The sequence below is a fragment of the Gnatocerus cornutus genome, chromosome 9 (assembly GCF_029298725.1).
Source record: "Gnatocerus cornutus isolate USDA-ARS CGAHR chromosome 9, icGnaCorn1.1, whole genome shotgun sequence".
In the NCBI taxonomy this organism is placed as follows: Eukaryota; Metazoa; Arthropoda; class Insecta; order Coleoptera; family Tenebrionidae; genus Gnatocerus; species Gnatocerus cornutus.
The window spans coordinates 13,907,434-13,922,055 of NC_142241.1; the positions used below are offsets into that span (position 1 = coordinate 13,907,434).

The following is a 14,622-nucleotide window of genomic DNA, read 5'->3' on the forward strand; positions in this document are numbered from 1 at the left end:
CTTTTTAGTACAAAGTGAGGGTCAATATTGCACGATTTTTGCTAGAAAAGTTAAATTGAATCGAACTAGGGAATTCCAGTTCCAAGTGTCTCACTGTTGCTGTATTTTGCCTATGGCAGAACATTAATTTTCCATTTGCAAAATTTCCTCAAAATTCACGAAAAAGTTTTCTACTTAACTCGTTCGTTAATAGGCGCTTTCATTAAACAACTTGTTCGTTAACAGTATATTATTATACCAGCATATTTTGAGACTTATTATTTACAAGGTTGATGTTTGCGACACGATCGAAGTTGCAAACTAATAAGGGCCATAACATGCGAGTGTAATACTATGTTTTATCAATTACATAATTTTTGATAAACGTTTTTTTTTATGTATATACTTACTTAGACCAACAGCATTAAAATGGACGAAAATCGCACGATTAATTTAATTTAATTAATTTAAAACGGGACCTGTCATTCTTTGATTTGACAAATTCAAATCGTCTTTTGTTCGGACCTAATTCTCGCGATCATTATTTGTCTACAATCAAACACATTATAAGCGAATTATTAGATGATCGTAAATAAATAACTATCTCACCATGATTTTGACGAATTAAATATGACCTATCACTGATAATGATAAATTAGTATTTCGCAATTGACAACAATTATGGCAAGATCACGGTCTGATAACAGAGTCACTTTAATAAAAGGAACATGAACAACATTGATATGGCATTCAGAATGTGGTTTCCACTCGTGTTAGTTCTTCTGGCTTTAAACCCAGTGGCCCCTGCCAAAATTTTGGGGGTGTTTCACATGTCAGCTCGCAGCCACTACATCTTGGGTAGTTCTTTGATGCGAGCTCTTGCAGACCGCGGCCACGATGTCACTGTAATAAGTTGCTTTGGTGAGAAAAATCCTCCGAAGAATGGAACGTATCGTGACATTGTTCTCACGGGATTGGCCGAAGAACACGATAGTAAGTCCTCAAACTCCTTAAGAACGTCTCTGATTTTGAGTTTCAGATCTAATAAAAAAAATTAATTTTTTTGAAAAACGTGACATGAACCCATTTTTGATGTCACCTTTTGTATTTAAAATGATGGCGGAGCTTACAGAGAAAGTTTTTAAAAATGCTGAAGTGAAGGAGTTACTGGCGTCAGATGAAACGTTTGATTTGGTTATTGTCGAGGAGATGGGTAACCACGCTCATAAAGCTTTTGCCGCGCATTTTAATGCTCCTTTGGTGATGTTGAGTACCATAGGTGCTAACAGTGTTATTAATGATTTAGTTGGTAATCCAACTCCATTGGCTTATGTTCCTGACTCCATGCTGGGTTACTCGCGAAATTTAACGTTCACGCAAAAGCTAACTAGCACTACTTTGTTTCTTTACAAGAAGATTATCGAACAAGTTTATTTACTTCCTCAGCATCAACGAATTATCAATGAGTACTTTCCCAAGAGTGTAACCTTGAAGATGTTATGTACAATGTGTCTCTTGTTCTTCTCAACTCGCACGTGAGCGTGAACGAACCTGTTCCTTATGTTCCTCAAATGATTGATATTGGAGGCTATCACGTTCAACCCTCTAAGAAACTACCCAAAGATCTCCAAGACTACTTAGACAACGCCAAAAACGGTGTTATTTACTTCAGTTTGGGATCTCATTTGAAGAGCGTTTTCCTTCCTCTAGAGAAGCGCCAAGCTATTATTAACGCCTTCAAAGAGTTGAAAGAAGACGTGTTATGGAAATGGGAAGATGACCAACTCCCTGACAAACCTCCAAATGTCCGGATCGAGAAGTGGTTACCCCAACAAGACATTTTAGGTATGTTACGATTCACCCCATCAAAAAGTCACAGTTTGTTGTAGCCCACCCCAACGTCAAACTCTTTGTTACTCATGCTGGACTTCTAAGTACCCTTGAGATTATCTACCACGGAGTGCCAGTTGTGGCAATACCCATCGGTGGCGACCAGAATCTCAACGCTAAACAGATCGAGAACCATGGGATTGGGCTCATGTTACCATTCCATGATGTCACAACGAAGAGTTTGCTGGAGAAAATCACGACAGTTTTGGAGGATCCTCAGTATCGGAAGAATGCTCAAGCACGCTCGAGTTTCTTCCATGATCGGTTGGTAAAACCCATGGATACTGCAATGTACTGGATTGAGTACGTACTGAGACATGGTACGTCTCATTTAAGAGTGGCGGCATTGGATTTGCCATGGTACCAGTACTTCCTATTAGATGTTATAGCTTTTGTGACAGCGGTCGGTGTTGTTATTGTTTATCTTCTTTGTAAGGTTGTTGGACTGTGTTGTCGGAAGAAGAAGAAGCAGAAAGTGAAAACGCAGTAAAACAGAACTGTCAAATAGTCTAATGTTATTATTATTTTAAATAAATAAGGTGGAAAAAAACTGGGTACTATTATTTTTATTCTGTTCTTTTCTTTTTAAAACCTCGAAAAAAACAGCAATTCCTGGAATGATAACAGTTCCAAAATTAGCACATTGTTGCCTTATCTCTTCAGAATGATTCATGAAATAATAATAAGTGATTCTACAGAGTTATTTTCACAACGCAAATACTTCAGTGATATCGATACTCATCTCCTAATCAATACTTTACAATTTTCACCTTCGTTGTCAGTATTACGTGACATAATCGTATTTTGATAAGAAGATAAGAGACACATCTATAAAACGAATCACAACATTTTTACGATAATCAAAATGTGGTTTCCTTTGGTGTTGGTGCTCCTGGTCTTGAACCCAGTGACCCCTGCCAAAATTTTGGGGGTCTTCCACATGTCCTCCCGCAGTCACTACATTTTAGGCAGTTCGATAATGCGAGCTCTAGCTGACCGTGGTCACGATGTAACAGTCATTAGTGCTTTTGGTGAGAAAGTTCCTCCGAAGAACGGGTCGTACCGCGATATTATCCTCACTGGATTTACAGAAGCCCATGACAGTAAGTTAACGTTATTGAAAATCGTCTTTGAGTGTGAGTTTCAGAACGCATTCAGTCGTTTGGTGTTTTTGAAAAACACGACATAAGTCCTTTGATTATTGCTCCTTTTGCGGCGAAAATGATGACTGATATGGCGGAAGAAGTTTTCGATATTGCAGCAGTGAAGGAATTGATCGCTTCTGATGAAAAATTTGATTTGGTTATTGTCGAAGAGTTTATGAATCACGCACACAAAGCGTTTGCTGCTCATTTTGGAGCTCATTTAGTGGTGTTGAGTACCTTAGGTGCTAACAATTGGGTTAATGATTTGGTGGGTAACCCAACGCCGTTGGCTTATGCTCCTGACTTCATGTTGGGTATGTCTGGGAATTTGACGTTTCACCAAAGATTGACCAACAGTTTCTACTTTCTTTATAAGAAGGTAATCGATGAAGTTTACATGCTTCCTCGGCAGCAAGGAATTATCAATAATAACTTCCCCAATAGTCCGAACATCAAAGATATCATGTATAACGTGTCTCTTGTTCTTCTTAATTCTCACGTTAGCACAAACCAACCGGTTCCTTATGTTCCCCAAATGATCGATATTGGAGGTTTTCACGTAAAACCACCGAAGAAACTACCCAAAGATCTTCAAGACTACTTAGACAACGCCAAAAACGGAGTTATCTATTTCAGTTTGGGCTCCAACATGAAAAGCATTCTTCTTCCTGCGGAAAAACGCCAAGCTCTTATCGACACGTTCAAACAGTTGAAAGAAGACGTGTTGTGGAAATGGGAGGATGACCAACTTCCTGACAAACCTCCAAATGTCCGCATCGAGAAGTGGTTACCTCAACAAGACATTTTAGGTAAGTAAGGATTTGCAGCCACCAAAAGTCACAGTTTGTTGTAGCCCATCCCAATGTAAAACTCTTCATCACCCACGCCGGTCTTCTAAGTACCATCGAAATTATTTACCACGGAATACCAGTTCTGGCAATACCCATCGGTGGCGACCAGACTCTTAACGCCAAACAGATCGAGGACCATGGAATTGGGCGCATGTTATCGTTCCACGACATCACAACGGAGACACTCTTGGAAAAAATTAAGCAGGTTTCGGAGGACCCTCAGTACCGGAAAAATGCCCAAGTACGATCGAAATTTTTCCATGATCGCTTGGTAAAACCCATGGATACTGCAATGTACTGGATTGAGTACGTGCTGAGACATGGGACGTCTCATTTGAGGGTGGCAGCACTGGATTTGCCATGGTACCAGTACTTCTTATTAGATGTTATAGCTTTTCTGACAGCTGTTGGTGCTGTTGCTGTTTTTATTCTTTGCAAGGTTGTTAGATTGTGTTGTCGAACGAAGAAGCAAAAGGTAAAGCAGCAATAACTTTGGAATTTGTTTTTCTTGAAGTTGGCAAGTGGTCAAATGGATTGTAATAAACAAATTTTCGTACTTTTTTCTATCCCTTCTGAGTACAGTGAACAGCAAAAGAAATGAGCTCATGGTGTAGTAACTCAGTAAGTCATAACTCAGTTATTTGTTGTCGTAAGTGGATTTTAAGCACGGATTTAAAATCTGCGTGTAATTTTGAGTAAAATGAGCCCTAATAGACCAAGTTTGTTCTAAAAATTCGCGTAAAATCGACCGAATAAAGTTTACACGAGCCATAGAGAGCGAGAAAACCAAATTTTCTGAAGAGATAACAATGTCAAGGTCAATTTATGATCGGCTCATCACTCCCGAATAAATCGCTAAGTTGCCTAACTCAATGACTCTCACAATGTAACTAGTTGAGCTCAGTACTCCAAAGATAACGCTACTATCTCCTAATCCAAATTGAAGAATTCCTAACAATCATTGTCAGTGTTACGTGAGAACTCCAAGTTTGATAACTGTGTACTTGTTATAACAACACCATGCGGTGGTTTCCACTTTTGTTGGTCCTCCTGGTGTTAAACCCAGTGGCTCCTGCTAGAATTTTGGGGGTCTTCCACATGTCCTCCCGTAGTCACCATATTTTAGGAAGTTCGTTGATGCGAGCCCTTGCAGATCGCGGTCATGATGTCACTATAATTAGCACTTTCGGTGAAAAAGATCCTCCAAAGAACGGGTCGTACCGTAGTATTATTCTTACGGGATTTGCAGAAGCCCACGACGGTAAGTCCCAATTTTGAAAAACGTCTCCAACTATGGGTTTCAGAACGTATAAAATCGTTTAATTTATTTGAAAAACGCGACATCAATCCTTTAATTATGGCACCTTTGATGGCTAAGTTAATGACAGATATGACGGAGGAGGTTTTACAAGTTCCAGAAGTGAAGGAATTGATCGCTTCTAATGAGAAATTTGATTTGGTTGTTGTGGAAGAGATGATGAATCATGCCCACAAAGCCTTTGCCGCTCACTTCGGGGCTTCTTTAGTGGTGTTGAGTTCTTTAGGAGCTAACAGTTGGGTCAATGATTTGGTTGGTAATCCATCACCATTGGCTTACACTTCTGATTTTGTGTTGGGCTACTCTGGAAATTTCACGTTCACGCAAAGGTTAGTTAACAGCGTTAACTTTCTTTGGAGTGAGATTATCAAACAAGTTTATACTCTTCCTCGGCAGCAACGGATAATCAATGAGTACTTTCCTAATGGGGCTAACATAAGAGATGTGATTTATAACGTGTCTCTTGTTCTTCTTAACTCTCATGTTAGTACGAATCAACCAGTTCCTTACGTTCCTCAAATGGTTGATATTGGAGGCTATCACGTGAAGCCCCCCAAGAAACTACCGAAAGATCTTCAAGACTATTTAGACAACGCCAAGAATGGAGTTATCTATTTCAGTTTGGGCTCTAACATGAAAAGTGTTCTTCTTCCTGCGGAAAAACGCCAAGCTCTTATCGACACGTTCAAACAGTTAAAAGAAGACGTGTTGTGGAAATGGGAGGATGACCAACTTCCTGACAAACCTCCAAATGTCCGCATCGAGAAGTGGTTACCACAACAAGACATTTTAGGTAAGTGAGGATTTACACCCACCAAAAGTCACAGTTTGTTGTAGCCCATCCTAATGTAAAACTCTTCATCACCCATGCCGGTCTTCTCAGTACCATCGAAATTGTTTATCATGGAATACCAGTTCTGGCAATACCCATCGGTGGCGATCAGAATCTCAACGCCAAACAGATCGAGAACTATGGAATTGGGCTCATGTTATCATTCCACGATATCACAACAGAGAGACTCTTGGAAAAAATTAAGCAAGTTTCGGAGGATCCTCAGTACCGAAAAAATGCTCAAGCACGGTCAAAATTTTTCCATGATCGGTTGGTAAAACCGCTGGATTTGGCGATGTACTGGATCGAATACGTACTGAGACATGGAACGTCACATTTGAGGGTGGCAGCATTGGACTTACCATGGTACAAATACTGGTTATTGGATATTGTGGTCACTTTGATAACAGTTGGCATTGTTGTTGTTTATCTTCTTTGTAAGGTTGTTGGGCTGTGTTGTAAAAGAAAGAAACTGAAAGCGAAACAACTCTGACCTGATTAGTTTTTTATTCTTATTTATATGTTGTTTTTACGTATAATAAAACAATATTGAAATCTTCGTTTGATTAAATTTGGCAAGAGAGGAGACAAATGATAACATTAGCGATAAGATAATAAGCACCAAAAGCAATCAGTTCGTGCGATTAAATCCCATCCACCGTTTATCGCACGTAACTTTTATTGCCTGTTATAAACCCCAAAAACCATGTTGGTTAAAATATGGTTTCCTACATTGTTGGTTCTCCTAGTTTTGAACCCGGTGCATCCAGCCAAAATTTTGGGGATCTTCCACATGGCCGCTCGCAGCCACTACATCTTAGGCAGTTCGCTGATGCGAGCTCTTGCGGATCGAGGTCACCAAGTAACCGTCATAAGTCCTTTTGGTGAGAAAGATCCTCCGAAGAACGGGTCGTACCGCGACATTACCCTCACCGGATTTGTTGAAGCTCACGAGAGTAAGTTACCAATTCTTCAACTTCTTCCAACAGTTCTAATTGCGAATTCCAGAGCGGTTCAAATCGGTTAATTTTTTTGAGAAACGCAATATTAATCCTTTCATTTTCGCACCTTTTATGGCTAAAATTATGACGGATATGACAGAAGAAGTTTTTAAAGACGATGAAGTAAAGAGATTAATAGCGTCTGGGGAAACGTTTGATTTGGTTATAATGGAGGAAATGAACAACCACGCTCACAAAGCTTTTGCGGCGCATTTTCACGCTCCTTTGGTGATGTTAAGTACGATGGGTGCCAACATTTACATCAATGACTTGGTTGGAAACCCAACGCCGTTATCTTACGTTGCTGATCTCAAGTTGGGTTACTCTGGAGATTTGACGTTCACGCAACGGTTAACTAACACTGTTAGCTTTCTCTGGAATATTATTATTAAAAAAGTTTATTTACTTCCTCGACAACAACGAATCATCAATGAGAACTTTCCCAATGGTGTTAACATTGAGGATGCTATGTACAACGTGTCTCTTGTTCTTCTTAACTCTCACGTGAGCACAAACCAACCGGTTCCTTATGTTCCTCAAATGGTTGATATTGGAGGCTTCCATGTTCGACCGCCGAAGAAGTTACCAAAAGATCTTCAAAACTACTTAGATAGTGCTAAAAATGGGGTGATTTACTTCAGTTTGGGATCCCACATAAAAAGCGTTTTCCTCCCTCCAGAGAAACGTCAAGCTCTTATTAACACCTTCAAACTGTTAAAAGAGGACGTGTTGTGGAAATGGGAAGACGATGACCTCCCCGACAAGCCTCCAAACGTTCGGATTGAGAAGTGGCTGCCTCAACAAGATGTCTTAGGTATGGAACGAATAACGCAAACTAATAATGATAGTTAATTGCAGCTCACCCGAACGTCAAGCTCTTTGTCACCCACGCTGGACTTCTTAGTACCATCGAAATTATATACCACGCCGTACCAGTAGTCGCCATACCTGTCGGTGGCGACCAACATCTTAACGCTAAACAGATCGAAAGCCATGGAATTGGGCTCCAATTACCATTCCACGATGTCACAACGGAGACTTTATTGGAAAAAATTAAGCAAGTTTTGGGGGATACCAAGTACCGGAAGAACGCTCAAATGCGATCGAAAATTTTTCATGACCGGTTGGTAAAACCGATGGATTTGGCGATGTACTGGATTGAGTACGTGCTGAGACATGGGACGTCCCATTTGAGGGTGGCGGCATTGGATTTGCCATGGTACCAATACTTCTCATTGGATGTTGTGGCAGTTGTGGCAGCAGTTGGTGCCGTTTTTGTTTTTCTTTTTTGTAAGGTTGTTGGATTGTGTTGTAGAGGAAAGAAACAGAAAGTGAAAAAGGAATAAACACGCCAAAAAAATATTTTTCGGTTAAATTTAAAATTGCGGAATGTTAGAGAAAAAGATGTTTACACAAATAAGTATAACTAATTTAAAGAAAAGAAAAGAAAGCACAAGTAGAAAAAATTTGTTTTTAAATGATAGGAGTCGTTATTAGTCATTTTATCGTAATGACATGTCGCTATTTTTGTCAGAGTACTTAATACCTAGGTACTTCAAATTGCCTGATTTTCTAGAATCAGTCTAATATGTAATACAAACATAGCAAAATGATCAAGCAGTGTAATAGATAATGATTAATTACGTGGGTTCATAGGTTCCAATGCAAAGATTTCAGTTCCATTAAAAATCTCTATTTCCATCACTACGATATAACTGGTTTAAAAGAATGTAAATTTAGACCTCACCACTCAATGTGTGACGATCTATTCAGTAGTAGACCGCATGTTGTTGAGATCGTGCGCGCTTTATTAAACTACCATGGCCTTCATTCTTACAAACAATTGCATCAATTAACCCACGAAGGTTGAAAAACATTGTGCTGAGTGTTAACGAGTTATGATTGCGGTGGTCATCTGGAAATAGTTGTGATAACTCATATCAGTTCCGTGCCAAAAACCGCAATGAAAAATCTCTTTTTATTCGTTTTGATAGCGGCGGCGGTCCATTGGTCGCAATGTGCCAAAATTTTGGGTGTTTTTCCAATACCGGCCCGCAGCCACTACATCTTAGCTAGTTCTTTAATGAAAAATCTCGCCGAGCAAGGTCACGACGTTACTATAATCACTCCATTCATTGAAAAGAAACCTCCGAGTTCTTATCGGCAAGTGGAATTGACCGGGTTCTTGGAAGAACATGAAAGTAAGTTGATATTACTTATCACTTTCATTACTAAAATAACTCGTATTTAGAACGCAGGAGTGAGATGAACATGTTTAAAATGCAGGATGTGAGTCCCTTCATGTTTTTATTGTTCTTCGCGCCATTGCTGCTTGAGATGACCGAGAACACGCTCAACCACACCAATGTTCAAAAGTTGTTGCATTCTGAAGAACAATTCGATGTTGTTATAATTGAGCAGTTTATGAATGAGGCGCATAAAGGTTTCGCTTCACATTTTAAGGCTCCGATGATTTTATTTAGTACTGTTGGTGCTAATACTTGGGTCAATATGGTGGTGGGCAACCCGGCGCCTCCTTCCTACGTACCTGACATCTTCTTCAGTTTTTCTAGTCGGATGACGTTTTATGAACGAATGATCAACATTATGTTTCAAACGTACTCTTTTATTCTTTACAATGGTTATTTCTTTCCGCGCCAACGGAAAATATACAAAAAGTATTTTTCTGAGGGTCCTGAGTTTTATGACGTCTTGTACAACACTTCTTTGGTTTTGCTTAACTCGCATCCTAGTGTTAATCAACCGGTGCCTTTCGTACCAAACATGATTGATGTTGGAGGGTTTCATGTTCAACCCCCGAAGAAGTTACCAGAGGATCTACAGAAGTTCCTCGATGACGCTAAAGAAGGCGTCATCTACTTCAGTATGGGTTCTAACATCAAAAGTGTAGATATGCCTGTGGAAAAACGTGACGCTTTTCTTAAAACTTTTGCAAAGTTAAAGATGAAAGTCTTGTGGAAATGGGAGGACGATGTTTTACCTGGACAACCTAAAAATGTGAAGCTGGGGAAGTGGTTGCCGCAACAAGACATCTTGGGTTAGTTGTACGATTAGTTATTAACAAAAAAATAACTTAAGTTTAGCTCATCCCAACCTTCGACTTTTTATAACTCATGGAGGGTTACTGAGCACCACTGAGACGGTCTACCATGGAGTACCAGTACTCGCCATCCCCATAGCAGCGGACCAGAAACTAAACGCCCAGAAAATCGCCAATGAAGGATTTGGAACAGCACTGCAGTGGCAAGAAGTTTCCGAAAAAACTCTAACAGAGAAATTACAAGAAGTTTTAAATAACCCCAAGTAATAATAATTATAGTACTCACAAAAATTTTAACTACAAATTAAATTCCAGGTACTCACAGAACGCCCAGAGAAGATCCAAGATTTTCCACGATCGTCTTGTAAAACCCATGGACACGGCAATCTACTGGGTTGAGTACATAATCCGTCATGGGGGCGCCCCTCATTTGAAAGTAGCAGGGGTGGATTTGCCCTGGTACCAGTATTTCCTTCTAGATGTGATAGCTGTGATTTTTATAATATTATTGTTAAGTGTTTATCTTTGTTGCAAAGTTCTAAAGTTCGCATTTTCATTGTGTTCAAAATCAAAAGCAAAAAAATGGAAACAAAATTAGCTTGATACTTAATAAAAATTTATTTAAATTGTCTGTTTAATGATCTTTTAAAACATTTTCTATCATGTATAAATAAGAAGTGAGTTTATATTTTAACAAGCCAGATTGATTTTAATAGATTCTGCCATTTTTTTAAATAAATGCTCAATAAATTAAAGAGATATCACTGATAACGTGAACCCTGATCAATTTAATGCAAATGTTAGTTAGAACCTTATAGTTCTCAGGTCGCGCCTTATGCGCGAGAACCACTCAGGGCCCGCCATAAGAAACAGTTCTTTGATTTTTCCACAAACAAAATTTGCAAATTTTCGCAAAAATTTATGACTAAAACTATGGCCAAACTTCTGAAATCGATATCTCGCTTATTTTTTAGGGTTATTATACATCAGTGTACGCAGAATTTTACGCAGATTTCAAATCTGGGATTTAAATTCAGATACGACTGCAAATAACCGAGTTATGACCGATCAAAGTTTCGGATAGTTGATTTTCACTTTTTTCTCATTTTTCCCAATATTAAAAGTTAAATATCTCGGAAACTATTAGAGATATTGAGATGCGGTTTGCGCCATCGTTTTTTTCGGCTCATTTTACGTTAGAAAAAGTGCTTAAAAGCCCAAAATTCAATAGTCGATTTTTCGCGAAAAAAAATTGCGACTCAAACGATGAAAATTTTTCATTTTTTTTAATTTTTGGCCATAACTCGCAAACTGTTTGTCCTATAGATCTCAAATTTGGCCAGTAGATAGATTTTAATCTCCTCTTTCGACTGATATACATATAATTCAATGCTATTAAACGTCATTTTCATTTTGAAAACATTGCTTGAAAGTCACCCTAAAATGATGTTTTCCTAATTTGTATCTTAAACATTCCCAAGTTGCTATGGAAACAATGCTATTCTAACATTCCGTATCGAAATGGATATTCTAGCACTGAAAACGAATTGGAAAATAGCGAAAATAGCTGTGTTACAAGAACAAATTAGGAAAAATAATATAAAAACCTCGTTCATAAGGCCATTTAGGCACTCATCCATTATAAAACTCGCGGCTTTGCCGCTCGTTTTATAAACTTGGATTCGTGCCTAAAAAATTGCCTTATGAAACTCGGTGTTTTAATATACTATTTCAAAACCGTTTTTGGCCAATACCTCGTTTATTTATTAAGCAAACTCAACAAATTTGGGTCTCATTTTACGCAGAATTTCACGCTGAATCCAAAAATATGATAATTTTTTAAAATTTGTCAATAAATAACCGAGTTATGGCCGTTTGAAATTTTGGGTTGTCGCCAGATGGCCAAATTTTTGAAGGTTCCAAACAATTCATGCTCGATATCTCAGAAACTATTTCAGATATTGAGATCTGGTTTGCGCCATCGTTTTTTTCGCGATTTTTCACATAAGAAACAATTCTTTGATTTTTCCACAAACGAAATTTGCAAATTTTCGCAAAAATTCATGACTAAAACTATGGCCAAATTTTTGATATCGATATCTCGCTTATTTTGGGTGACGAGATTTGAACGACGATCGATCTCGCGATGGATGTTTTCTCTTTCAGAGTTGCGTTTGCGTTTTTCCGCGGAGTGTTAGTATTTCAGTTTTTTTTGACGAAGTGGTAGAGTTAGTGCTAATTGTGTGTGTGTGTGTTAACATGCAGGTAAGAGAATTTTATGGGTTTTTAAGATTTTATTACTCTTCGTAAATTCGGAATTTAATTCATCCGTTTTATTATGTTGGGTGAAAGTATATTTATTGATGAATTAGTAGTAAAAACACTTTTTGTTAATTAAATTTTATTTGTTATCAGTTATCAGGCTAGAATGCTTAGCCATGAAATTAGAAACGTACCAAAACATGTTTAAGCTTTCTTTTGCTTAGTCACGGTTTTCTTACTTAAGATTCGTCGCAGAATCAACCGTATCACAATAACTAATATGACAATAACTCCAAGAACAAACGCGACGACGTCCAGTAAGTTCCTTTGGTACCATTTTAAATCCGCCCCTGGATACCGGAGATGTGGAGCTCCTTGATGCCTGATAACGTACTCAATCCAATAAAGAGCGTTATCTAAAGGTTTAATAGGGCGATCACGCATTATCAGAGATCGTTTCTTTATATTATTGCGATATCTAGAAATTATTATCAAATGAAGTTGTTTACTCATCTCCACTTACTTTGGGTTGCTCAAAATTTCGTTGAGAGCTCGGGAAAATTTCTCCTCGGTCAATTGAGCGTAAGGAACTTGAATTGCATATTCGTAGGTTTCAGCTAGCGCCATATTCATAAGTTGGTCGGCAAACACAGGAATTCCAAGTATTGGAACTCCTCGATGCACACTTTCCATGCTACTTAATAGACCACCATGGTTAATCAAAAGTTTGACGTTCGGGTGTCCTAAAAGACTTATTATCTCTTGCTAAATTACGTAAAAACAAACCTAGAATATCAGACTGTGGAATCCACTTCATGGTTTTAACATTTTTGGGCAGATCAGTTAAATCTTCCTCGAACTTCCACAATACGTTTTCTTTTAATTTCGCGAAGGTTCTAATCAACGCTTCTCGTTGATGTTTCGGAAAATCAATGCTCTTGAGAATTGAACCCATGGAAAAAACAATGACTCCATTGGTAGAGTCATCTAAGAATTTTTTAAGATCTTCTGGTAATGGCTTGGGATCCACTATATGAAAACCACCGATTTCCACTGCGTTGGGTACCAATGGTAGTGCTTCGTTTGTACTAACATGAGAATTAATCAAAACCAGACTCTCGTTATTCATCATTTCGTACAGTTCTGGTTTTCCAGGAATGTAATCGAGAACTAGTTGTCTGTGTTTGGGTACCATGAACCAACGATAATACAGAATCATAGCTACATCGTAGAAAGAGTTTCTGAGTCGCTGCCAAAAATTCATACGCCCTGTATATTCATGCAAAATGTTAGGAACATAAGAAGATGGTGTCGGATGGCCCAATTGAAAACTCTCAGTGACGTAAAGTGGCATTGATTTCAACAGTATCAGAGGCGCTTTAAAATGATGAGCGATGGGCAGTAGAGCGTCGTTCAAGTAATAATACAAAATAACAGCATCAAATTGTTGTTTTGATTTTAAGAATTCTTGAATTGTTTCTTGTGACAGGAAATGTTTAGTGAGTTCATACTGAAGTTTATTCATCAACATTGATTTTTCCAGTGGGTTCATCTCAGGTATTTTTTCAAACATTGAAGATAATGGGCCTGTAAAAAAAATCATATCAAGCAGATAAAATCAACACTAACCTGATAACACAGTCTGTAAACTTTCTACGGGAATTTCCTTGAGATTTTTCACTGGATTTTCTTGAGGGTAAGGTGTGATAAAAGTTACTTCATGACCACGTTTGGCAATTTCAGTGAAAAGTTTCGAAGTCAAAGTGTAGTGACTTTTTGTTGGTGTGGTGAAAATTGCGAGAATTTTGAAGCCATGAGCTAGGCTTACAGTGGACAATATTAGAAGGTGGAATAAATGCATTATCTCTCGCTAACAAATTGAGACTAGCACTATCACGGTCAGACAATGACTTAACTATTAGGTTGTTTATTTCCACTGCTGTGATGAATGATGAGGCACAAATTTGAAAATCGTTAAGATTATTTCTTATCAAGTGTATTAAACTAACAATACGAACAAATCAATATTTTTAGCATATAATTACATATTTTTATTTTTTTTATGTTAGCAAGAAAGGATTTTCTGTTCACGAATTATTGTGTGTTCCACCAACCTAAATTGTATCAAGATTGTTATAATTATGTATTTTTTTTTATCTTATCTGGCTGTTTTTGTCACTATTTTAATTGGTTTACTGCTATTTTATGCGAAAGAAGAGTGAAATTTTAAGTAAATTTTGTATTGCCAATTTTAAATCTGCAACTAGAGTAGTGTTCTTAAAT

At 38.1% G+C, this 14,622-nt stretch overlaps 5 protein-coding genes and 1 pseudogene across 6 annotated transcripts; 5 read left to right on the forward strand and 1 right to left on the reverse strand.

The window, feature by feature from the left end:
- The first annotated feature begins 64 nt into the window (after positions 1–64).
- On the forward strand, positions 65–2,377 carry LOC148169032 (UDP-glycosyltransferase UGT5-like; annotated as a pseudogene). Its single transcript, XR_015770693.1, has 3 exons — positions 65–972; positions 1,019–1,824; positions 1,869–2,377. The product of XR_015770693.1 is annotated as a UDP-glycosyltransferase UGT5-like (transcript).
- A 330-nt stretch (positions 2,378–2,707) lies between these two features.
- LOC148169033 (UDP-glycosyltransferase UGT5-like) lies at positions 2,708–4,421 on the forward strand. The gene is made up of 3 exons (XM_088045559.1): positions 2,708–2,972; positions 3,017–3,823; positions 3,868–4,421. Exons 1-3 carry the CDS (start codon positions 2,735–2,737, stop codon positions 4,353–4,355), a joined length of 1,533 nt encoding a protein of 510 aa, XP_087901685.1. The 5' UTR covers positions 2,708–2,734; the 3' UTR covers positions 4,356–4,421.
- Positions 4,422–4,735: 314 nt separating this feature from the next.
- LOC148169034 (UDP-glycosyltransferase UGT5-like) lies at positions 4,736–6,574 on the forward strand. Its single transcript, XM_088045071.1, has 3 exons — positions 4,736–5,126; positions 5,170–5,976; positions 6,021–6,574. The coding sequence occupies exons 1-3, from the start codon at positions 4,886–4,888 to the stop codon at positions 6,506–6,508; spliced, it is 1,536 nt and encodes a 511-aa protein (XP_087901197.1). The 5' UTR covers positions 4,736–4,885; the 3' UTR covers positions 6,509–6,574.
- A 71-nt stretch (positions 6,575–6,645) lies between these two features.
- LOC148169035 (UDP-glycosyltransferase UGT5-like) lies at positions 6,646–8,378 on the forward strand. The gene is made up of 3 exons (XM_088045070.1): positions 6,646–6,971; positions 7,024–7,830; positions 7,875–8,378. Exons 1-3 carry the CDS (start codon positions 6,722–6,724, stop codon positions 8,360–8,362), a joined length of 1,545 nt encoding a protein of 514 aa, XP_087901196.1. The 5' UTR covers positions 6,646–6,721; the 3' UTR covers positions 8,363–8,378.
- A 381-nt stretch (positions 8,379–8,759) lies between these two features.
- On the forward strand, positions 8,760–10,708 carry LOC148169036 (UDP-glycosyltransferase UGT5-like). Its single transcript, XM_088045069.1, has 4 exons — positions 8,760–9,217; positions 9,268–10,074; positions 10,121–10,340; positions 10,393–10,708. The coding sequence occupies exons 1-4, from the start codon at positions 8,980–8,982 to the stop codon at positions 10,673–10,675; spliced, it is 1,548 nt and encodes a 515-aa protein (XP_087901195.1). The 5' UTR covers positions 8,760–8,979; the 3' UTR covers positions 10,676–10,708.
- A 1,753-nt stretch (positions 10,709–12,461) lies between these two features.
- LOC148169037 (UDP-glycosyltransferase UGT5-like) lies at positions 12,462–14,268 on the reverse strand. The gene is made up of 4 exons (XM_088045236.1): positions 13,969–14,268; positions 13,126–13,926; positions 12,863–13,082; positions 12,462–12,817 (listed from the first exon to the last, which is right to left on the reverse strand). The coding sequence occupies exons 1-4, from the start codon at positions 14,198–14,200 to the stop codon at positions 12,544–12,546; spliced, it is 1,527 nt and encodes a 508-aa protein (XP_087901362.1). The 5' UTR covers positions 14,201–14,268; the 3' UTR covers positions 12,462–12,543.
- Between the last annotated feature and the right edge of the window lie 354 nt (positions 14,269–14,622).

What these genes read in the sequence shown, in the direction of transcription:
- LOC148169033 (XM_088045559.1), top strand. Translation starts at nt 2,735, where the DNA reads ATGTGGTTTCCTTTGGTGTTGGTGCTCCTGGTCTTGAACCCAGTGACC. An exon ending in ATTTACAGAAGCCCATGACA is followed by an intron (nt 2,973 to 3,016) that starts GTAAGTTAACGT and finishes TGTGAGTTTCAG; the next exon opens with AACGCATTCAGTCGTTTGGT. An exon ending in ACCTCAACAAGACATTTTAG is followed by an intron (nt 3,824 to 3,867) that starts GTAAGTAAGGAT and finishes AGTTTGTTGTAG; the next exon opens with CCCATCCCAATGTAAAACTC.
- LOC148169034 (XM_088045071.1), top strand. Translation starts at nt 4,886, where the DNA reads ATGCGGTGGTTTCCACTTTTGTTGGTCCTCCTGGTGTTAAACCCAGTG. An exon ending in ATTTGCAGAAGCCCACGACG is followed by an intron (nt 5,127 to 5,169) that starts GTAAGTCCCAAT and finishes TATGGGTTTCAG; the next exon opens with AACGTATAAAATCGTTTAAT. An exon ending in ACCACAACAAGACATTTTAG is followed by an intron (nt 5,977 to 6,020) that starts GTAAGTGAGGAT and finishes AGTTTGTTGTAG; the next exon opens with CCCATCCTAATGTAAAACTC.
- LOC148169035 (XM_088045070.1), top strand. Translation starts at nt 6,722, where the DNA reads ATGTTGGTTAAAATATGGTTTCCTACATTGTTGGTTCTCCTAGTTTTG. An exon ending in ATTTGTTGAAGCTCACGAGA is followed by an intron (nt 6,972 to 7,023) that starts GTAAGTTACCAA and finishes TGCGAATTCCAG; the next exon opens with AGCGGTTCAAATCGGTTAAT. An exon ending in GCCTCAACAAGATGTCTTAG is followed by an intron (nt 7,831 to 7,874) that starts GTATGGAACGAA and finishes AGTTAATTGCAG; the next exon opens with CTCACCCGAACGTCAAGCTC.
- LOC148169036 (XM_088045069.1), top strand. Translation starts at nt 8,980, where the DNA reads ATGAAAAATCTCTTTTTATTCGTTTTGATAGCGGCGGCGGTCCATTGG. An exon ending in GTTCTTGGAAGAACATGAAA is followed by an intron (nt 9,218 to 9,267) that starts GTAAGTTGATAT and finishes ACTCGTATTTAG; the next exon opens with AACGCAGGAGTGAGATGAAC. An exon ending in GCCGCAACAAGACATCTTGG is followed by an intron (nt 10,075 to 10,120) that starts GTTAGTTGTACG and finishes ACTTAAGTTTAG; the next exon opens with CTCATCCCAACCTTCGACTT.
- LOC148169037 (XM_088045236.1), bottom strand. Translation starts at nt 14,200, where the DNA reads ATGCATTTATTCCACCTTCTAATATTGTCCACTGTAAGCCTAGCTCAT. An exon ending in TTTACAGACTGTGTTATCAG is followed by an intron (nt 13,927 to 13,968) that starts GTTAGTGTTGAT and finishes TTTTTTTTACAG; the next exon opens with GCCCATTATCTTCAATGTTT. An exon ending in GAAATTTTGAGCAACCCAAA is followed by an intron (nt 12,818 to 12,862) that starts GTAAGTGGAGAT and finishes AATAATTTCTAG; the next exon opens with ATATCGCAATAATATAAAGA.